Source organism: Neoarius graeffei, chromosome 21, assembly GCF_027579695.1.
Source record: "Neoarius graeffei isolate fNeoGra1 chromosome 21, fNeoGra1.pri, whole genome shotgun sequence".
NCBI classification, from domain to species: domain Eukaryota; kingdom Metazoa; phylum Chordata; class Actinopteri; order Siluriformes; family Ariidae; genus Neoarius; species Neoarius graeffei.
The window spans coordinates 59,290,467-59,314,074 of record NC_083589.1 but is presented as its reverse complement, the minus strand read 5'-3'; the positions used below and the strand labels follow the sequence as shown (position 1 = coordinate 59,314,074).

At 41.6% G+C, this 23,608-nt stretch overlaps 1 protein-coding gene across 3 annotated transcripts in view; it reads left to right on the top strand.

The window, feature by feature from the left end:
* klhdc10 (kelch domain containing 10) overlaps window positions 1–20,620 on the top strand; it is a 39,591-nt gene extending 18,971 nt beyond the window's left edge. For all 3 annotated transcript variants that reach the window (XM_060903435.1, XM_060903434.1, XM_060903433.1), the window contains 6 exons: window positions 4,702–4,850; window positions 10,088–10,172; window positions 15,244–15,310; window positions 15,412–15,459; window positions 15,538–15,677; window positions 18,805–20,620. In XM_060903435.1, the coding sequence (XP_060759418.1) occupies window positions 4,702–4,850; window positions 10,088–10,172; window positions 15,244–15,310; window positions 15,412–15,459; window positions 15,538–15,677; window positions 18,805–19,014 (699 nt within the window). In that variant the 3' untranslated portion in view covers window positions 19,015–20,620. The remainder of the gene's footprint in view (window positions 1–4,701; window positions 4,851–10,087; window positions 10,173–15,243; window positions 15,311–15,411; window positions 15,460–15,537; window positions 15,678–18,804) is intronic.
* The last annotated feature ends 2,988 nt before the right edge of the window (window positions 20,621–23,608 follow it).

The window sequence follows — 23,608 nt, the reverse complement described above, 5'->3', positions numbered from 1 at the left end:
TCGTTTAAGACATGCGTACTCGAGCCTCAGTCCTTAGTAGAATTCAGAGGATCGTAGACATCGGAGTAGTCCTTCAGCGGGTTTTGATGACGTGGCATACTTGAAATGCAGCCATGAAGGATTCTTTCTTGGCATCGAGAAACGCCCACCGTCCTCACTCCTAGGGTCGTGTTCAGAGTAATGCCTCGGTCACAACCGGCCGTGCGTGCTCCTACGGCCGGTCTACGTGCAAAAAATGCAAGAAACGCACGGAGGGCGCGCATGTGACGTGCTGATTTTCGAGCCGTAGACTGGCTGCAGACCGGCCGCAGAGGTTCTTTGTCATGTCAAACAAACTCTACGGGCGCTTACGTTTTTTTTTCAGCTTGCAAGACAAACTTACGGCCAACGTGCGTCTTTCTCCACGAACAAAAAAACACGCAGCGATTTGGGGAAACGCCAAAAATCGCACGACCAAAAAAATCGTACGTCCGGTTGTGACCTAGGCTTTAGCGACTTGTTACGTCACTATTTACACGTGGAAAGTTGCAGGTTTTCAGAAACGGTTTACGTGCAGCTGCGCAAGTTCACTTTCATATTATTATTGCAGGTTACCTGCGTGTAGTCCGCACGTCCAAAGTCGCCGGGTTTTTCTTGAGTCAAAGCTTCCAAGATGAGCTTTAGACCACCAGCACCTTTTAAACACAACACTTAAGCTTCCCAAAGAAAGCAGGGACAAAACACGAAACAGAAAAGCATTCGCCTGATCATCAGGAGATCCTGAGAGCGCAAAATTGGCTTCTGCTGTCAGGGAGGGAGAGATGTGTGGATAGCACCTTCCTCTAAGTGCTCTGTGAGATTTGGCCATGACTAAATTTGGGGGGGGAGGATAAAAGTAAAGAAATTATTCCACAAAATTAAGTCGTACATGAGCTGATGGGTGTAAGCCATGTACGACCAGATTGAGTGGAATAACTGTTTTATTCCCTCCACATTCACTGGATTTTGAGAAACGGAGCATTTTTATTTTTTGCAAATTCAATAAATAACTTTTTATACAAAATGTTTGACAAAATCATTTCTGCTTAGAATGTAAACAAACCAGTGAAATGACAGGAGCAATTTTTGAAAAATGTGATCATACTAATTCTTGGAAAAATAAAAAAAAAAGTTCTTACCGTCAAATACTTTTCATTCCTTTTTTTTTTTTTTTTTGAGGGTTTTGTTTTCGAGTAGAGTTTTTATTTCGTCCTCGGTTGGTTCAGCAAAACACTCCGCCATTTTGTTTTTCTCTACTCACGGTATATGAGCTGGTATATCCTAGTAGTAGCGTAGCCAATCAGAGCACCCGATTGCTCATATCCAGTGAATGTGGATAGAATAATTAACAATTATTTGCCGAAGGTGAAGTGAATATCGACGAATGAATAATAACCATGACGAAGTCTGAGCCTGAAGCAGTTAATTGTTTGTATAAATACACAGATTTAAAAAAATTAAAAAAATTTTTTTTTTAAAAAATCATATATTTCAGTCTTCAAAACCTACAGGTGAATGTAATAAAGGTGCAGCGCAGACTTGTCACTGATCTACGCCGAACATAAAATACTCTGTTTTGAAATCGATAAAATAAATCCCAACTCCACTTTCCCTTTGAATAGTTTTAGACCAAACTTTGTAGCATCTTTAGTGCTTTGATTTAGGAACAGCATTTTCTTTCGTAATGTGTAATTCTTCCTCACTTGCGGTGATGACGCGATCGGCTGCCATTTTGCCGAGTCGCTTGAAGTGACTGTCAAGAAATAGTCTGAATTTTTCAAGCAACCAGTGCACGCGATTTTTCTATAATCACCTGCGTGTTAATACTAATATGGCAGGCCTAGAAATTCATTTTTTCACCAGCCAGCCAGACTAGTTCCCTTCCAAAGTAACTCGCCAAACAGAAAATCAACTCGCCAAAATTTGTTCATGTATGAATTTCTTCTGTCAAAAATAACACAAAAGAGAGTCGTTACCATTGTTCATGACTAATGTGCATTTATTTCAAGACCCGAGTATTTTGATACTGTTGTTAAATACATAAATGAGAACAACACAGAGCACCATAATATAATATCAACAAATAATAATATATTGGAAAACTTGGCAACTTGGTGTATGAGTATTGAAAACAAATATACTTACTATCATGACTATAGCACCCAAAATATGTCCAACATGCTTTCTGTATTTAACCATTTATGAGAGAGAAAGCATTCGGAGCTTCATATTGACTAGGAATCAAATTGAAAAAAATTAATTATTCCATAAAAATCGTATCGCAGCCGAGGCCTACCCTGCTCCCACGTTTGCTTACAAGTCCTTTGTCGTTTCTCCTCTTCAGACCGAGGTCGCTTTGTCCCCGTCTCTGGAGGTTTCTGTACACCTTTCAGAAAATTCCACATCGCAATGTAGCTTTGGCAGATGTAGATGTAAACAACAACAAAAACACGTGTTTAAATGGGCGATAATGTGGCCACATCTATTGAATTTGATAACGTGACTACCACGATTGTGGCAGGATAGCCACAGCAGCGGAGGAGACCAAATAGTTTTCAATGAAAAGGCTTCGTTTATTTTTTTTATTTTTCTCTTTTTTTTTTTTTTTACACAAATGTGCAAATATTTACAATGACAAGCATGCATGAAAAAATATACAAAAACTGTACAGAACGAAAATAAACAAGCATAAATAGCCAGGCTCAGTCCTCAGACCCTGAACTACTTTCAAGAGCAACTTCAGTTAACAAGACGCGCTCACTTCACCACCAACTCTCACCTACTGAGGCTCTTGGGCCTAATATAGAGCATTGCTAACTGCAGCCCCACTGTCAAAAATAATCAATTAACTAAACAACAACATTATTACTAAATAATAAATAAGAAAACATAACACAAAAATACATACAGTAACTGACATGCACAAAAATACCTTACTGAACCCTCCAAATGGCTTTTAAGTCATTACCCCCAAAACACCCCCATTACAATGGGCTGCCCTAGTCTGGTTAACACCAGACCATATCACAAGTGAAATATGGTCTGGAATCCGCCTATTGAATTTCTCGTAGGGGAGGTATGGTTTACGATCGTCAACAGCCGTTTATTGGATGTTGCGAATGTCTATCATTTGGCGTATACGTAGCCCATGGCCAATCATGGCAGTTGTACCCGGTGACGTAGTTAGAGCGACGAAGAGGCGAAGAAGAGAAGGAAAGAGAAACGCCAAACGCTGTTCTTTTTTTAAAACAAACTTTTGCTCTAAACTATTCAGAACAGTGTCTAAAGCTTGATCGAAACTTTGGTTCGTATCGCTCGCCGCCATGTTAAATGTGATCCGTAAACAGTCCCAAATAAACTACAAGCTTCCGTTTGTCGAGTAGTACGCGTCACCGTCTTTCCACCCCTCCCCACTCTCTGATTGGCTCCCTAACTCAGGCGAGCCTTTAGACCATAGTTTCCATGCTGTCTTTTCAGATCGGAACGATTGTGCAAAGCAGCATGGGATTTCCCAGGCTAGGGCTGCCCCACAAAGAACCCGGGAAACCCCTCTATTCCCCCCTCAGTGGAACAGTCCATCTGTTTCCCCAAACGAGACTCGGAAGAGCGTTTTGAATGCCGGTGAGTGAATTTCTACCGGAGTTGTAATAACAAAAGTTTTAACCAATAAATGAAGTTTTTAACAGCCAGTGTGAATTATTTTACTTTTTGAGACTAGACAAAGATTATACAGATGAAGAATGAAAATCACTGACTGTTTTAAGCGAATATTTTGAATGAGTCAGATGCACAAACAATAGCCATCTAGAAGTGCCGGTAGGCCTTTCCCTGCACTCTAAAAACTAAGTTTGGCCCTGCGTAATTAATCTATGGCAAATGGTGATTAATGACGATATGAAAGAGATCTTAAACAGTACATACGGTGGTGGTGGTAATGAGAATAGCGACAGGACGGCAGGGATTTAAAAATGCCGGCAAATGGCTGCCTGCGCACTATGTCAGCGTCACGGCTCAGCCCGTGACGGCGATATTCAAACGAGATGCGTTATACGCATGCGTAGTAGTGAAAAAACCGACAGCCTGACTCGTACACGATATGATTCGGAATTCTTCGGTAATTTCCGTCCTGCCGATAAACACATCGATTAACACAGACACGGCACGCGCTTAATATGTGGCGGCTTTAGTTGACGGTGTGTCTGAATCTTCGCTTCATATATATTTTTTATTTTCAACTAGCCATCCGGGCTGCCTAGTGACAGGAATTACCCGCCAAATGACAAATTAAGTCGCCTCGGGCAACCGGACCACCACGAATTTCGAGCCCTGTATGGTGATCTATGAATGAGAAAATGGTGACCGTTGAACTAAACATCTGATAGGAGCTGCATTAATAGTCCTAGTTAAATATTTACGCTCAGTTGAGAGAGGTAAAGTCACAAGTGTGGCATAGTGAAGGGGGGGGAGGAGTCACAGTTGTATGAAAATCTCTGTTATGATAAGCGGTATTAATTCACAGTTGTAAGATAAATTCTGTCAAACATGGAAAAACAAGCTCCCATACACATCTTACTTCATACGTGTAACACATCTGATACAAAACTGGTGAGCCGCCATTTTGTTTTCCACTTTCCGATTGCAAATCGCCCGTTAACCTTAAATAAATCCTGTTTCCTGGTGCAGGCGATGGCCATCATAAATGGCTTCCTGTACGTGTTCGGAGGGACGACGGGTTACATTTACAGCACAGATCTGCACAGGCTGGACCTCACCACACGCGAGTGGATTCACCTCAAACCAAACAACCCTCCAGACGACCTGCCCGAGGAGCGGTGAGTGACCTCTGACCTCCAGAACTAAAACCAGTGTGCAGGCAGTCTGGTGAATTGGGACTTCTGCCTTTTTTCCTCCCTTTAGCTTTGCACATTGATTGTAAACACACTTGCAACTAGTATGCACTACGTGATCGTAGAACAGTTCCTACAGTGACTAAACGCTGCGTGCTCCCATAGCGACAGCTTGTGTCGTGTGAACGATTCAGCAATGTCTGCAGAGCTCTATTTTCCAAAAACATTTTTTTTTTAATTATTAGCTCTCTCGGTCATAGGGCGATGAGCCGTTGCCATGACGCAGCGTCTGCCGTCCGTCTGTCCACAATTCACAAAAATTGCTACTTCTCCCTGAGGTTTCAATGGATTTTGATTCTGGTTGTTTTGTTTTGTGCAGACTGATTAGACCTTCCAAAGTTACTCCCTGGTTTTGTGATTTCTCATTAACAAGTTGCTAATTAGGCCGGTTAACAAACTTTCACAGGGATGAGAGATTTCCGCTTTTCGGCGGATTTCCGCTTTTTCTGAGCGAAAATCGATATTATGCCAAATCCGTTGAGATTTTTTTTTTCATTGAGGGGGGTTGGGGTATGTTCCTTCATGATACTCAAGCGTACGACGATGTTACATGTTTACATTTTCGCCATCTTTAGTCTCGCTAAGTCTCGCGGTAGAATACGTGTTATCTACAATGTAATTGGCCAAAACATCGCTGGCGAGAGCATGATAGCCAATCATAACAGTTCTTACAAGAGTGTGGGAGAGAACAAAAGCCAATCATAACAGTTCTTACAAAAGTACCCGCATCTGTTCTATTTTATCGAAACTTGCACATGTTCATCGTCGCTGCGCTTCAAAAATGCGTTTTTCTTTCGTATCGGCTTTTTTACTCAAAATGCCGAATACAATTGACAAGCGAGACGAAGCGAAGGTACGTGAAATCGATGCTGGTATAAAAAACAGAGAGCACTGACGAGCTTTTGTCTTTGGCCAAAAAGCTGAAGAAGTCGTCGAAATGATGAAATGAAAATGAGAAGTGACTGTGAACTATAAATAATTGTATAAAGTGTACATAGACATTATCCCATAAACTTAGCATTCGTTTGATTTAATACATTGAACATGTATATGATGGTCAGTAAATCTGAATTAATGCTGACAGTTTTGAAAACTTAAATATTTCAAAAGACTTTGAAATCGTATGTGGCAGATCACAGAATCCAGGGACACATGTCTGCCCGGGGGCATTTTGAGTTATTGACAGATTCAGAAAGTACAGTTTCTAAGCTTTCCAATGATGCCTTCCATGTGGAGATCTGACAATATTTGAAGAATGTGTGGCCTTTTGAAAGTGTATACTTCTTAAAACAGAAAAGGGAGAAAATCGCCCTCAAAGTTTTCTATCTCAGCTACTCTGGGTGCAGGGCAGGCACATAATGGTGCTCATTTGCATGACATTAAGGAAAGCCCTACCCCCTACGAGCTAGCACGATACTACTTTCATGTAAACAAAGATCACCACGTCAATTTTCCTTCCATGCAAAGTATGCCCAACACAATTATGAAGTACAAAAATAAGTCCTAAAGTATACTTTAACGTTTTGTGGTTGAAAAATTACTCACACCGTAAGAAAGAAAGATAGCACGATGATGACACAACTAACACAACACTAGTTTCATGTAAAGCCTCGGTCACAACCGGCCGTATGTGCTCCTACAGCCGGTCTACACGCAAAAAACGCAAGAAACACACGGAGAGCGCGCGTGTGATGTGCTGATTTTCGAGCCGTAGACTGGCTGCAGACCGGCCGCAGAGGTTCTTTGTCATGTCAAACAAACTCTACGGGCGCTTACGTTTTTTTCAGGTTGCAAGACAAACTTACGGCCAACGCGCGTCTTTCTCCATGAACAAAAAAAAAAAACGCAGCGATTTGGGAAACGCCAAAAATCACACGGCCAAAAAAATCGTACGTCCGGTTGTGACCTAGGCTTAACCAAACCACAACACTCTCCGTTACATGCAAAAATAACCACACAGCCTTAGATTAATAAACTCACCCCATCAGAAAGAGAAACGGCGCCTTGCACACACCAGTGCCTCCGATGGAATGTAATCCTAGAACGGTCCGTGTATCATCCGATCATTCAAGTATTCCATTCAATCTCCGATGTAAATACCGTGTGTCTGTTTGCTTCGTGGTGTTTCAGCTCCTCTGCGCTCTGTTTAGTAACTCATTCCATAGTGAAATCACACGCCTGTATGCAGTTAAGTAGCCATGCGCTCAGCCCGGATCATACAGCTGATTCGCGGGAAAAAAAAACAAAAGACTTAAATCATCATGTGAATGGCCCATATGGTAATTTACCCACACCCCCCAGCAGGCTACAGTCCTGACAAAAACAAGACAATTTGCAACAAAAAATGTATGCTTTTCCAACAAAACAATCTGTTATCTGAAATACTGATTGCATTCTTCAAGATCTCAACTTGCATATGATGGAAAAAAACAAAAATCACAAATTTCGAAAAAAATGCTTCTTTTGCGATTATCTCGGATTCGTTTCGGCCGACATGTGTCCCTGGATTCGGTGAGGGGTCACATATAAACATTTTGATAATTAATAAAACTTGCGTTTAATGTGAATTTAGTTTGTCATTTTTGTTGATCATAAATTATAACCATACCCTTGAATGTAGAATGTGATTTTATTTTGAATTCAAACAATACTCCTATTGATTTGAAACATATTTTCATGTAAATATATAAAAAAGACATTTTTTTTATCTACTACAGCTCAGATTGCAGGAAAAGTGGTTTGTAAGGCCTTATTTTTCAAACTTTTCCTGGGGGGGGGGTATCCCTCCCAGACCCCCAGCTTCAGGCGCCATCTTGTTTTCTGCTTTTTTGGTGACCACCCACTCTCATCCCTGCTTTCAGGAAAATCATTACTCCTCACTAAGTTTCGAATGGATTTTAATTCTGATTGTTTTGTTTGGAAGATCAAATTGTTCTCATGAAGAGCAACTTGGCTAATTATAAATAAGTCTGGTTTCTCATGGTACAGCCGTGTGAGCTACTGACTCGCTGGTTTTCTCTGCAACTAATCACAAAATGTGAAATCTCTCCGTGATTAGTAACAGGTAGAGCAATGAGAAATAACCAATGAGTGCGCGAGAGGAAATCGGATTTCATCTGCCCTCATGTGCTGCAGATCCCTGAACCCAGTTTATCCTCTGTCTGTCTGTCTGTCTGTCTGTCTGTTTAGAAAGAAAAGTGGAAGCCCGGTAGTAGTAATAATAATGTTGTTAATAATAAAAGAAATCATTTGGCATGTCGTACTCAAAAGGTTGTAAGGAGAACACACATAATAAATACAAACACACATGATATAAAAATAGCTGTTTATTTTTACTATACACTACTCGTGTCTAGGGGTTGACCGATAGGTTTTTCTGGGCTGATACCGATACTGAGTATTAGTGATTACGGACGCTGATATTCATTTACCAATAAATTTGATGTTTGTAGTAGGGATGTTAACCGATGAACGTTTGACACCGGTGGTCGACCGAATCAACGTCAACCGGTTAATTTTTTTTTTGGTTGTCGGTGGAAAAAAAAATCAATCGTTTTGAAGCTGCCGATTTTGGAGCGGAGAACCTGGAAACGCTCGGGCCATGCCATGCGGTGCAAGGACGACAGCTGACAAATCAGAAACACCCATTCAGTCATGTCCCGCCCTCCCGCCCCAGTTAAAGACAGCTGACAAATCAGAAACACCCATTCAGTCATGTCCCGCCCCAGTTGAACACAGCTGCCACTCGGCGAAAGAAAAAAAGTGTAGACACAGGCTTTTTAGCTTACAAATTACTATTCTGTTTTTTTATTATTATTATTAGAAAGCACATGGAGTTTAGTCCTGCCTTGGCCAGTGCATTCTGAAAGTATGTTTCGGTCTGTAGCCAACAATGCATGTTACTGCAGATCATATCTCTCCACACAAACTAAAGGCGCAGATGCCGACTTTTTCACGGCTTTTTCATGGACTGTAACGGCATTTGCTTATGTATTAATTTTAATACAGAATTTACTCTGATGAAATTATTCAGACACCCCAACCAAAAAAAAATTGGATCTGCACGAGCCGTGAAAAAGGCGCGCCGTTTGCATCCCTGTTTAAACTCGTAGGTTAACTGACTTTAACCGGCTAATAAGGCTCGGTGGTCGGTCAAGATTTTTTTTAGTTTTCTCCATCCCTAGTTTGTAGTTTTAAAAAGTTGCAAGAATTCAGTTTGTACTAACAAACATAATGTATAATATTAGAACATTCATCAAAAAAAATTAAGTACTTTGAACAAAAAGTATAGTGACGACACTAATCATCTCGAGGTGTGTGTGTGAGAGAGACGGAGTGCATTGTGCTTTTTGCCAACTGCATTGTTCGACCTTGACGTGTCTTGACCTTTCCTCTCCGTGTAGAAGTGAATGCAGGTGCTACTTCATTCCCACGTTTCTCACAAACACCGGAAAGCTTGTTTTGGATTTACGACACATGGTCCACATTTCTACCAATCCAGTAGAGCTGTGGGCGGGACAGAGACGGACTACAGAATTGTTGATTGGTTGCACATGAGTGCATATCGGATTGGTAGAAATGCAACGATAACACAGTGGGTGAGACGTATAACAAACACTTTGCTTTTATCACCAAGGAAAGAAGTTTTCCAATAATTAGAAAAATGCTGAATGTTGGCTCTGATACTCGGTCGACCCCTACCACGTCTTGCCAAACGATATCTTGTGTTTTTTTTTTTTCTCATTTCTATTTTTACTTGGTTCCGTACAAAATAGTGACAGTCACAAGATGGACAGCTCGTGTGTGTGTGTGTGTGTGGGGGGGGGGGTTCTGTGCGAAGCCAGTTCCTCCATCAGCGTGCAGCCGTTTATCGTGATCGCAGCCGTCACCCCAAACAACTGATCGCAAGTGATGTAGTGTGAGGTTTGAAAGTCTTGTAGTGTGTACTCCGCTTCAGTCAAGTCTGTATTTGTAGTACTTTGTGGGAGTAAATCAAACCCCCCTCCCCTCCTCAGATGATTTGCTTTAAATGGCAGTTGGTCAGAAGTTTCTGATCAAAATGCCAGCATATTATAATCTTACGTTCATAAGATCTGTCCTGCCAGATTTAAACACTGAGACGGGGAAACTTCCCACATCTAATGACGAGCTTTGTCTCACAGATACAGACATGAGATAGCACACGATGGACAGAGGATCTACATCCTAGGAGGAGGAACCTCTTGGACATCCTACCCTTTAGACAAGGTAGTGCATCATCATCATCTCTGCAGTTTATCATTGTCTCTGAGATACCTATAGATAGTTTTCACTGACGTCACGGCATTCCGGGGAACGCCCCCCAGCCGCCATCTTGGAGGGCAAACAAAACGGACCATCGCCACTACCGGCTACGTTATCTCGGATGAATTTATGAAGTTATATAGTCAGTTTTCTAAAATAAAGATCAATGTCGGCAAAATCAAGCAAACAGAAGTATATAGATACATTAGACGACATCTCACGACAACGGTATGCAGCCAAACTGGCCTTGATTGGGGGAATTGACCCCTACGAAGTGGACAAAGATGCATTTTCAAGTGACTATGCAGGGCTGCCAAAGCCTGAAACTGCCAAAGCCTGCTCCAAAGCCTGAAACTGACTTCATCAAACTTTAAAGGCTGTGTGATATATACAACTTTATATATTCACAGCGCGCCTTTTGTCGGATGCTGCCTTTTTCACGGCTGAATCGCGCAGATCCGATTTTTTTTAGGGGGAGCGTTGGAGTGTCTGATTATAATTTCAGAGTAAATTCTGTATTAAAATTACTAAATAAGCAAATCCGTTACAGTCCATGAAACAGGAAGTATAAGAATGAGGGGAAAAAAACAGTTTAAATCGGGAAGCTGCGCACATTTGCGCAGTCCTGCTCAGGCTGCACAAGTGTGCGCAGCTTCCCGATTTAAACTGTTTTTTTCTCATTCTTATACTTCCTGTTTCATGGACTGTAACGGATTTGCTTATTTAGTCATTTTAATACAGAATTTACTTTGAAATTATAATCAGACACTCCAACGCCCCCCCCCCTAAAAAAAAAAACCCGGATCTGCGCGATTCAGGCGGCATCCGCCAAAAGGCGCGCTGTTTGCATCCCAAACACAAATCAAATCATACAGAATAGACCTAAAATGTTTTTCAAAAATGACCCTTGCGTGAGTGAAGTGACAAGTGTCAAATAGAAACGTGACAAACGAGCGATATTAAGTGTACATTACAATGTAAACATACACTCAGCGGTTCCAGTTAGGCATTCTCTAGAGATTGTTTACACGATGTTTTGGTTTCCAAAAACAAACTTAAACACAATTGATTGTTTATTTAAACAACTTACCACTTATAAAATGATCGGAGCAGACTTTGCTGTGTTTGGAAGGCTCATAATCCTTGCGGTTGATTCTCGCAAGCCATAGATTTCTCCTTTGTATGCTGAGTTTGTTTGCTCGCCTTCGTGCTCCCGTACGGTGGGAATTCCATAAAAGCTCCGCTTGACTTCATCATCTGACCTATTACGACAGCCGTGAATACAACAAGTGTGCACCATTGCTAGTTTTAAATAGTAGTAATGTAACTATAAATGTAAATATATAAATGAATGTAACTCGCGCGCTACAGTGTGTGCTCAGTGACCCGTACGGTAAGCTAGCCCTCCAAGATGGCTGCCACCAGGGAATCCCCGACTCTGTGACGTCATGTGAAAACTATCTATACACTAGGGTGCATCAGTTGCCCCCTAAAAATGAAAAGTTCCTCCGATCATGATGTATTTTTGTTTTTATGTTCCTTTTGGTAAGAAAACACACTGGGTGAAATATTTTGGCAAAATTCAAAAGTTTAATGGTGGAACCAGGAGCTCAAAGTTATGGAAAAAGCTGCTATTTTATGACTTTTTTATGACAAAATTTCGATCACTTTTCATGAAACATTATGCATGGATTAAAGTTTTCCGTCGTGTGACGGATTTCCGTCAGCTGAACTCTCCCAAGGCCAAATGTGAGGTCGGTGCTGATCCGAGGAGAATTAAAATGACGGGTGGTTGGGTAGACATTGGGTTATAACACTGATGTGTTGCAACACCATCAACTATCAGCAAGGTTTATTTAACTTTTTTGTTTTTGAGCCATGCTTTGTGTCGTTCATTTCCTATGTTTGATCATGTTTAAACGTTCGCTGTCTACGGTGCGGCATTAAAAAACGTGCTGTCAAAATTGGCAAAATACATTCCCATGTGCTTGGCGTGCTTGTGTCTGACCATTTCTGTTTTGTATTAAATTAAATCTTGCCAGAATGACTTGGTTCAAACCTGGACATATAGAAATAGAGCATGTTAAAAAAAATGAAAAAATAAACCGGAAAGCCCGCTCCTCTGCTTCAGCCAGACTTGAAGACCCGACGATGCAATGCTTGCAGACTGTCAGAAGTAATTAGACCTAAATTTAACAAATCAGCAGACGCGCCAACAATTATTATTTTCGTTAGGCCAGTGTGTAAGGTATGTTAGAACCGTGCCTTATAGCCTACGTTATATCACAATTTAAAGGACGTTTGAGGAGTTGGAGGCTGCGAGTGCAATGATGTTCCAACATGCGCTAAACTTTATTCCCTGAAAATCATACACCAGCGTTCAATGCCCCAAACAGCCAAAATGTCTAGAAGACTACGGTTAAATAATAATCATAGCCTACTAAGTTAAATTACGTCAAAACATCTGTTTCTGGCCGATGAAATGATGGAGGAAAATGAGAACGAACGCAAAGTAGATAGCAGCCAACTTCACGTGATCTTTTAGGTAACTTAACACTTGTGTTGGCCACAATATTTCTCTTAATAAAATCTTTTTGAAGTCGTATTCAACACAAAGTAAGGTCAAATTATAATTTTAATTTAAGCGAAGATCCAAGCTTTTTTCTATATTGACGTCGAGCATAGAGGAGCATGTCATTCTGCTTTCGGTTTCGGCAGCATGGATGCGCTTTACATGAAAGAAGGCACTGATGTGTCTGCCATCGATAAAGGTGTAAAAAACAAGTGGAGGTGGGCTTGGCTGTATGAAATGGGTGAAAACGGAAAGCCATTTAATTCATGGTGCAAAAAACTAAACATTTCAGGCGCTTGCATTTGTGTGGTTTGCCACAAAAATATAATATACGGAAGCAATGGAAAGAGAGTGCAATAAATTGAATATATCAGTTCTAAGTTAACCATTCTCAGAATTTCATCGAAATCCACCCATTACTCCCCCCCCCCCCCCCCCCCGTAAATTTTCAATTTTTTTTTTTTTTTTTTTTGCTTTAATCCATGCATTATGGCACCTTATAGAGTATACCAAATATCTTAGATCCACATTTTTAGTACATATTCTAAATATATTATCAAGCACAGTTTGAGTTTTAGCTGTTCATTGAATCATTGTTCAGCTACTTTTAAACAATACAAATGTATTATGAATCACATTAATGCTTCTCAATCCCTTGCAAAGGTTCTTAACATGATCTCTGGCTCACAAGAAATCAATAAATGGAGTCCAACATTGTGATTCAAACCTTACGCAAAAACATCATACATGAAAATCCCTCACCTTTCGGCGAAATTCGCCGTTTTGAAACCAAAATGGGTGACCTACGTGAATCGTGTAGATCCGATGAGAAAAAAAATTGTTTGTGTGTGGGGGGTGTTTGATATTGACCCAAAGGGCAAGGAGGTCGCTTCGCACCCATAGACAGTTCGTGCCGGTTTGCGCCTCCTCCTCCTGCTTTGATATTGACGCCATAGCGACGAGTACATCTCGCTGTGAAGGGCAAGCAGCATCATTTCGCGCCTCTTCTCCTGCTGGCCAGAGCGTGCACACATCAGTCAGAGTGCAGACCAGACCACCAGAAGCTGGAAGCTGGATTGAGTCATCATACTGAATTTCCTCCTTTTTTCAAACTTTCCTGATTGCTATCAAAACAAACAAAACTTCCAGCTTGATTACGTCAGCATTCGAAAGAGGGCACACGCGTCTTTTGACAATCCCTGTGTTCGAAATCACTCCCTACTCACTATATAGGGCACTGTATAGCGGAGACGCCATTTTGTAGTGCTGTCCGTGCTGAAAGAAATCAAATTAAAAGTCTCAAATTTGATTTAATAAAAGACATCAGCAAAGAAGAAAGTATTCAGCCTTGATTTAAAAAGAACTGAAAGCTGCAGGTACTTCCATATCTCGGCAGGCTGAGTGGTATGCTGGGGCACCTCTTGCCAGCAGACCAGGATATCCAGAGGGAACTTGTGCGGTTCAGTGTTGACCTGACCATCCCCAGCTTCAAGGAGGGAGAGAGCATCGTGGAGTGGTGGGGTCATGTCTTTGACAAACCAGACAAGTACCCCTCCCTGGGTGCACTGGTTAAGTGTTGCCTCTCCATCTTTCATGGACTTAGAGTCGAGTCCTCATTTAGTCTGATGAATGATGTAATTGATCAAAGGGGTGGCAACATGAATGTGGAAACATTTAATGCAATACAGACGATCAAGTACACGCTGATGTCCAGGGGGAAGACAGTTATGCAGCTCTTTAGAAGGGAGGACGTGAAGTTTGGGGAAGTGGACAGAACATTGTGCAAGAACATTAACTCTACAGCAGCCACATACAAACACCAGCAGAGGGTGAACAAGGAGGAAAAGCAGCAGAGCAAGTGTGGCTCTCAAGCAACTTGCAGTGCTCAGCAGGCCAAGAAACAGACTGCTGAAGGAGAGAAGCGGGCAAGGCTGAAACATGTGGCAACTCGGCGAAAGCGGGCCATGGAGACACTGGTGGTCCAGGCAAATAAAAGGAAAAAATGATCACTATTCCTTGTGTGTTCTCCACTTTCTTCGTTCTATTATTGGCGTTTTTTTCCAGGGCGTAATTTCACTATAACTACATGTATTTGAATTTGTATTTGTACTGTATGTCCTTGTGCAAATGTCAATACAGTATACTTAGTAAGGAGGCTATAATATTTATTCTGGGGGAGGACCCCCCAAACAAAATAAAACAACACCAGTCACCCCTCGCGCACCCTTCTCACCTTTTTCACCCCGACCCGTTTTCATGCCTGAAACATAAAATAAGCGTTTTGGGGCAAAAAATGAACCTCATGGTGCCACCATTAGACTTTTGAATATGGTCAAAAAATTGTACAGGATGTCTTTATTGGTGAAAAGGAACACCCAGACAAAAATGCATCAGATTTTATGAAAGTGAGGGCGACTGATGCACCCTACTATACACCTTAGATCATTCCTTCTGCCTTTTCAGATTCATGCGTACAATCTTGAAACAAATTCGTGGGAGGAAATCACAACGAAGCCTCATGAAAGAATAGGTTCGATCTTTTTTTTCTTCTTCCCCTGATTGGGTTATAATCTTCTGACAGGAAGTGCGTATTCTTTAAGACTTCTTTTGTTTTCCTTTCTTTGGTGACAGGTTATCCAGCTCCCAGGAGATGTCATAGTTGTGTCCAGATAAAACACGGTAAGTTGAAGCACGTTCTCGTGGATCGTGTTTTAGTGTCGGATCTGTTTGTGGATCTTGTTTGCATTTTGTTTGTAGATGTATTTATATGTGGAGGCTATAACGGCGAGTTGATCCTGGATGACTTGTGGAAGATCAACCTGCAGACGTTCCAGTGGACTAAACTGCCTGCAGTGATGCCTGAGCCGGCGTATTTCCACTGTGCTGCTGTCACACCGGTCAGTGCAACACACACACACACACACGTGTACATGTGCTTCATGGCCAACGTTAATAAAGCTAACAAGATTTCTGGGATTTTAATAAATGATGTGCTGGCAGTTATGGAAGGAGTCTCCAGTGTTGGTGCTTTTTATTCAGGGGCGGTGGTGGCTCAATGGATAAGGCTCTGGGTTACCAATCTGTAGGTCAGAGGTTCTCGCCCCGAGCACTGCCAAGCTGCCACTGTTGGGCCCTTGAGCAAGGCCTTTAATCCTCTCTGCTCCAGGGGCGCTGTATCATCTCTGACCCCAACTTCCTAACAAGCTATAATGTATAATGTACATGTGACAAAGGTGTCGTCTTCTCTTCCTCCTCCTCAAAGCTGTAACTTCAGTTTTTTCATAATGGAGCAGTTTATGGTTTCTCAGTAACATAGAAAGCTGCAGCTCTTGTTAACATTGAGCGAGGGGGGGGGGAGTGACTGTTTGTTTATAGCTGCTATAAAATTAACAAACTTGTCATTTAATTGTACCTTTAAATTGATAAGTATGATTGATTCCAATACACACACCTTAATCGTTGTCAAACTGTTGTGGTATAAGAGGGGAAGAAAATTTCATGCCACTGTTACTGGAAAATCGACCTTGGAGTGAAAACGGCCCTGCACGTCACATGACCACTCCGTCAGTGGTTATTTTCCTATAGTGCTACACCCCAGAGTGTGTTCTTCCTTACAGTCATCTGGTGGTGGGGGGAGTACTTTTTGAATGGGGACTCGTCTATTATAGAACTGAAATGTAAAAGATTATTCTGTCCACATTCACTGGATATGAGTAATCGAGCGCTCTGATTGATTGATTGGCCACTCTACTACTAGGCCATCAGCTCATACTCTGAGTAGAGAAAAACAAAATGGAGCGCATCAAGTCAGATACATCACTTAAAGTAGTTAAAAGAAATAGAAATGGCTAAAAGAATATAGTTCTGTTTGTTTGGTTTTTTTCCCCAAAAAAATATCTCCTGTTCCACACTCCAGCCCAGTCGGTGGCAGTAATGCACCTTAAATTGGTTGGCCAACCACCAAAAAAACCCTAAAGAAGAAGAAAATGGCGGAGCATGTTGTTGAACCAACCGAGGACGAAATAAAAGCTACTTGAAAACAAAACCCCAGGAAATACAAAAAAGCAACAAAATATGGAATAAAAGTATGATAGTAAGAGCGTTTTGCCGGGTTATCCCCCCCCCAAGAATTATCGCATTTTTCACAAATTACTCGTGTCATTTCACCAGTTTATTTACATTCTAAGCAGAAATGATTTTGTCAGACGTTTTGTATAAAGTTATTTATCGAATTTGATGATGCTCCGTTTCTCAAAATCCAGTGAATGTGGCTAGAATAAGTTATTCCACTCAATCTCGTCATACATGGATGATGACTATCAGCTCATGTACGACTCAATTTCATGGAATAACTGTTAAATATTAGGGCAATAACAAAAAATGAACAGGAACGCAGTAATCCAGTCCACCGATGCAGTGTGTGTGTGTGTGAGAGAGATGTTGATGAATATGAAACTGACCATGAACAGAACAGGATCTTCGTTGAAGTACACTTATCACAAATGTTTTTAGGAGGAAAAAAAAAAATCCGCTTGAAGGTTAGTGTGAGGAGGATGTGAGTGTTGTGTATCAGAGATTTGATTTCAGTTTCTTATTCATAATTCATTCTAAATTGGATTATGCAGCAATTGAGGGCAGCCATGGCCTGTAGGTTAGAGAAGCAGCCTTGGGCCCAGAGGGTCGCTGGTTCGATTCCCAGGATCAACAGGAAAAAATGTAAGGGGAGTTGAGTGAATGAGTTGAGTTCACGTCCCCCCTTCCCTGTGTATTGAGTGCCCTTGTGCAAGGCACATAACTGCCCACTGCTCTGGGTGTGTGTTTATTCCCCCCACGCTTCAGATGGGTTAAGTCAGTGATTCACAACCACTGTGCCGCGGCACATTAGTGTGCTGTGAGAGATCGTCAGGTGTACCATGGGAAATTATCCAATTTCACTTAATTGTTCTGAAAATTATTTATTTACTGCAAATAATTTGTCTTCGTGGGCAGCACGGTGGCGTAGTGGTTAGCGCTGTCGCCTCACAGCAAGAAGGTCTGGGTTTGAGCCCCGTGGCCGGCGAGGGCCTTTCTGTGTGGAGTTTGCATGTTCTCCCCGTGTCCGTGTGGGTTTCCTCCGGGTGCTCCGGTTTCCCCCACAGTCCAAAGACATGCAGGTTAGGTTAATTGGTGGCTCTAAATTGACCGTGAGTGTGAATGGTTGTGTCTGTGTGAGCCCTGTGATGAACTGGCGACTTGTCCAGGGTGTACCCCGCCTTTCGCCCGTAGTCAGCTGGGATAGGCTCCAGCTTGCCTGCGACCCTGTAGAACAGGATAAAGCAGCTAGAGATAATGAGATGAGATGAGAATTTGTCTTCGTTCGTCTATGCCAGCGACATATAGTGATGGGCAGAACAATTATATGCTCTTCCACTAGATGGCAGCAGGTAGCTAATTAACCTGTGTATCTACCTGTTGCCATTCAAACAATAGAATTAGTAATGCTTCGGGTGTGACAGCGGTGATAGCGATGGATAAATATTTGAAAAGAAAAAGTACACAATCCAAACTGGGTCCTGGAGAAAATTCTGACCCAGGTGAAGGCCCTAGTATGAGTAGACGTCAGAAGAAAGCGAAAAAAAAGTGATTTTCCACAACCTATCTATGCGAGCTGGGCTTTTCAAGCATGACTGCTATAAAAACTAAAAGAGGGTGACTCAGAGCTGTTGAGGAAGATCTTTGTGTGTGTCTTTCTTCAATTCCTGCGAGTATATCAGCTTTGTGTTCAACTAAACAGGCCCAGGTTTCACACTGAGTAAGTAAATTGAGACTAGATGACCATTATATATACTTTTTGTGACATTTTTGTTTGGTGGTGTGCCGTGGGATTTTTTGAATGTAAAATATGTGCCGTGGCTCAAGAAGGGTTGGGAAACACTGGGTTAAGGAAATGCAGAGGAGGAATTTCACTCACTGTGCTCAAGTGTACATGTGACAAATAAGGGTTACTTTCTCTCTCTGACCCTCCCTGTCGTGTTGGTTCTTCAGGCCGGCTGCATGTACATCCACGGAGGCGTAGTGAACATCCACGAGAACAAGAGGACTGGCTCTCTGTTTAAGATCTGGCTGGTGGTGCCGAGTCTGCTGGAGCTCTGCTGGGAAAAACTACTGAAATCTTTCCCTCATCTCGCTCAGCTCTCAGCCATGCAGCTACTGAACCTGGGCCTCACACAGGAACTCATCGAACGCTTAAAATGAGGATCATCAGCCGCGCGTGATCGGGTTTTTTTTTTTTTAAGCATTGGACGGATGACACACTTGAGCCAGTGTCTAAACATAAGGAATATGGGATTGACTGACTGTGAAGTTTCGTTTCCTTCTCCTTCTGGAATATATCCTTATTCTTATGTAGCCTGCCTTAAAACCAGAAACTATGGGATGGCCTTTTTCTTTTTTTTGCCTATCCGTTTTACTTTTAATTATTTAAGACAGCAAGTAAGTGATCTTTCAGCTTCCCCTCTCAAACTGCCCCCCTCCTTTTTTTTTGGCCTTCGCTGCCTGTGGCTGGGAAAGAAACCGTCTCAAAACTGAATAAATGTGCAATGCCAAGCTGGTTTGTGTAGCGTAGCGGGTGATCACTCTGCTGCTCAGGCTAGCTAATGTTATGTAAATATTGTTGAGCAATCACACACAAGATTTGTGTTTGTCCTCCTTGGGATCAGCCATATTTTCTGTTCATTTTTCTCATCACTGTGAATAAGATGCTCTTTAATTCTTTTAGCATAATAAATTTTTTTTCCCTCTAAATCTGCGCTCCCCTTACACAGCCCCTTAAATTGATACGGCATTAGAGTTAAACTGCTTCAGTGCCTTTTTACAAGGAATAAATAAAGTGTGCTAATTTCATTCGTGAGTGTCAAACACTTTGAGTAAGCACTTTTTTTATAATAATTTCAGCATTGAATGCCTAACCACCTTCAACAAGCCTATTTTATTTTTGTAAAAGATTCAAACTTGCGTACCAAAAAAAAAAGGTACCGGATACTGAGATCTTGTACCACGTGATGCTGGGTCACTGATCCTCACGTATTTCACAATTATAAACAAGTCAGCAGCTTGTGTTTAAACAGTATTTTTAATAGAGAGAGATGACAGCCAATCTGAGTGCTTGGTGCACTATCAGTGGGCGTGGTTATTAAAAATAAATGTAGGGTGCTGTGAAGGGTGTATGAGTGCATAGAGGAAAACTCTCATATGAGAGAGTATACGTCCCATCTGCGAGCACCAAAAAAGCGCCTCCTATTTAAATAGCTTCATCATAAACCTCAGTATGAGATTGATGTTGGTTGCTAGCAGCAACAGAGTGAAATAAAATAAAACGTTCCATGATTTATTGATATTAAGTAGATGGATTGTAGATTTGCAGCCAAAAAATCCCTGAATGTTTGTTTGTACTGTCCAGAGAAAGTTTTAAATTGATGCCTCGCAGTAGTGGCAACCTTCATTACTAAATAGACAAATGTCACTATTTTGATATGAAGCTCTGAGCCGGTCATTGTACCTTAATTTAAACCGTTGCCTTTAAAATGCTGAAGTAATCACGCACTTATTCACAGTCATCACACTGAAACTTTTTTACCTTCTGCCTTTCATTAGCACGAAGAATGCATCAAGGCCACATGTGGAAAGTATTTGCTCCTCCCACCCTTTTTCCTTTTGTTTTTCCCTTTGTGGCAAACAGATAAAATGAGTGAATTGAGTGGGAAAGGCCTGACTGGATTCTGCTTCCTGATGAGGTTTTAAGGCAGTATTGAATACCTGTATTTGTGTTCAACATAGGAAATCAATAAATTTATTGACTGAATTAAGTTGTGTTTTGGCCATTTATTGGGGGGGGGGAACCTTACACAGGGGCCTCCACCCACCCACCCCAAATATTTTATATACAAGATGGACGATAAAATTCTGTTCAATGAGTCAACCAGGTACTGGTGTACAGGGGGCAGTTCTTCAGCAGATGCCAAAATTATGAACTGATTAAGATTGCTTTAAAGTGCATATCACGGGTAAATTCAGGAGCAAGATCTATGTAATTCTATTTTATATCAGTCAAATGTCACATTTTGTGCAATTCTTTTTTTTTACCTTGTGCAATACCAGAAAAATGCAGTTGAAATCAAGCCATTTGAGGCGAATTGGTCCGCCTCTGAAAAAACTTGGCATTTGGATGGTTTTCTGCAAATTTCTTCAACGTTATCACAATTATTAAAGGTCCCATGGCATGGTGGTTTGTTGATGCTTTAAACGGGCTCGTGGAGGTTTCCGGATGTTATATCCGCAGCCTTTCTCGAAATGAACCCTCGGCACGTAAATATAGCCTCCTGGGAGAAAGCCCCATTTCAGCGCTTTTCCCAGTGCGTCGTTTTGCTAATGAGAAGCAGGAGGCGGGGAAGGGTGGAGGGTGGGCCATGGGGGAGGGGCTTGACCAAGCTGCGCATGCACACATACTCGCTGCTAAGACAAAACCCCGTTCTCCCTCAGACTCCTTTCGTAAACTCAACGTGACACAGAACAGAGTGAGAGAGTGTTCGGAGTGGTAGTTTACGAACGTATAATACCCTAGGCTTGAACACGCACTCCATAACCAAAGAGGATAGAAGCAGCAACATATCACTTATCCAACAGAAGACATGCATTGCGGAGCAATAGTCAAACATAAGCTCATAAGTTACAGTCAATTTCCAGACTAAACTCAGTTTAACAGAGCATGCTGCATGCTCTTTAGTTTTGTAGCACAGATTACCTGGCTAACTGCAGGAAGCGGTTAGCTGCACAGCTAATGTAGCCATTGCTAGGCTAACGCACCGATTTTAAAACACGGCAAAACGACCAGTTATACACTTACTTGTTCGGTGTTTGTTGCTGATGCGGTAGGGATGCTTGGTACGGACCCAGGCTTCAGTGACAGTTGATGTGCAAAACCTGCCCAAGTTGTGGAAACATTCCTCAGGTAAATGCTTCCGACAAACGTACACCGTCTTAGGTAGACTCGACAGCGTATTATTGGAGTAAATAAAATTAAGCCACTGCACCTTCAGGGGCTCTCCCGTCGGCAGTAAAAACAGACTGTGTTGTCACATCCATGTACAGCGCAATTTCCATGTTTCGCTCGCTTAGGTGATGTGTCCTCTGTGGTCTCCTCACTACAACTGGGTGGGGCAATCCATACAGTGGGTGGGAATCCAGAGGGAGGGCGTGGGGATCATGCTGACATAGTAAAGGGAAGAGTTTATCAACGCACCGTTTTGACGCGCCATTCTCAAATGTTGGGCATAGTTTGGTTTACACATTATGAAGTTTCTAGCCACTGGGGTGACTTAAGAAGGTCAGAGGAACTCATTTTAACATTAAAAAACCTCAGAAAGTGAAAATTTCATGCCATGGGACCTTTAACAGATGTATTGTAGGAGGGTGTAGCAACAATCTTGACGGGATTAGTACTCATTGTTCCCCACATTGTGCTCAGGTGACAATTCCATATGCAAAATCGCTCGCTGCTAAACTTGGTCTAAACAGGCTGTGCACTGAAACCGTGCAAGCTCTCTCAGCCTGCTGGCGCTTCTGCAGGTGACGTCATGAATCTGGCTCCAGACTCCCTTGGGATTTTTCCAGATGCGTTTTGTTTTATCCTGCTGTAGACAGATGGCCGTGTGTAAAAAGGGACATTCATATTTAACAAAAAAAAACAAAACCCTCACAAAATTTGGTCCAGGATATGCACTTTACCAATATCAGAGTTGACAAGTTAAAAGTATGGAACCCCCAGGCAAAATGTACTGAAAAAACCACCACGAACCCCAAATTAGAGCAATGTCACTTCAGAGAAATGTTTGAATTTAAAAAAAAAAAGTTCTCTCCTTCTGACCCAGTTCCATTACTGACTTTCCTTGTAAGAGAGTTTGCACTCCATTAAAACAGGGAAAGATTGGCTGTGCTTTTTTAGGGTCGAAAGGTACCCCATACAGTGGGACACTTAATACAAATCATCTTGAGTACTGCAACTAAAGCTCACATTTTGCTGTGCATGTAGTTCCATTACTGAACTATCCCACTAGTTAGCAGCAACCTAGTCTAACACTCACTCTTTATGCTAGCTAGCATCTTAGCCACCAGCTTTGCATTAAATTTGTAGCAGTGTTGGTCAGTTTATTGCCCTCTCCCCACTCCAGATACATACGAACACTTCATTTAGTCACCACTTCCTCGTGATCCTCTGACATTACTTTTTATGTAATTAAGTTTAGTGGTGGGAGGGATTTAACCTTTTCACACCATAAAAGGAGCACCCTGTGCCTGATAAACCTCTTTGCCAACTAATTGTTTGATGCCTTTTTGGCATAGCCATTTAAAAAGAAAAAAGAAAAGAAAAATCCACCAGTGGCTTGGAGGCCCCAAGCAACTGTTTGTACTGCATCACTGGAAGTATAATCTACAGTGGAAGGATGGTACAGGATACTTAACACAGTCCCACTTGAACTCCATCAAGGATTATTTAAAATACCTGTAAATAAACTTTAAATGTTTACAAAACAGTACTGTAATTTCTTATCAGTTTTATTGACAATGTATATAATAAGCAAATATCTTCTTAAAGTACTTAACACATCGATTAAAAAGGTTTGATTATTTTCCAGATTAACAAAATTAAGTGCATACACATGATAGGAAAACTTACACGAGTCCACAAGGAGGAGCATCACCCAAAATACAGTGAAGTGGAGAGGAACTAGTGTAAATGCAAACAACTTTCATATAAAACAAAAGAAAAATAACCCAACACGGTGAGAAAGTT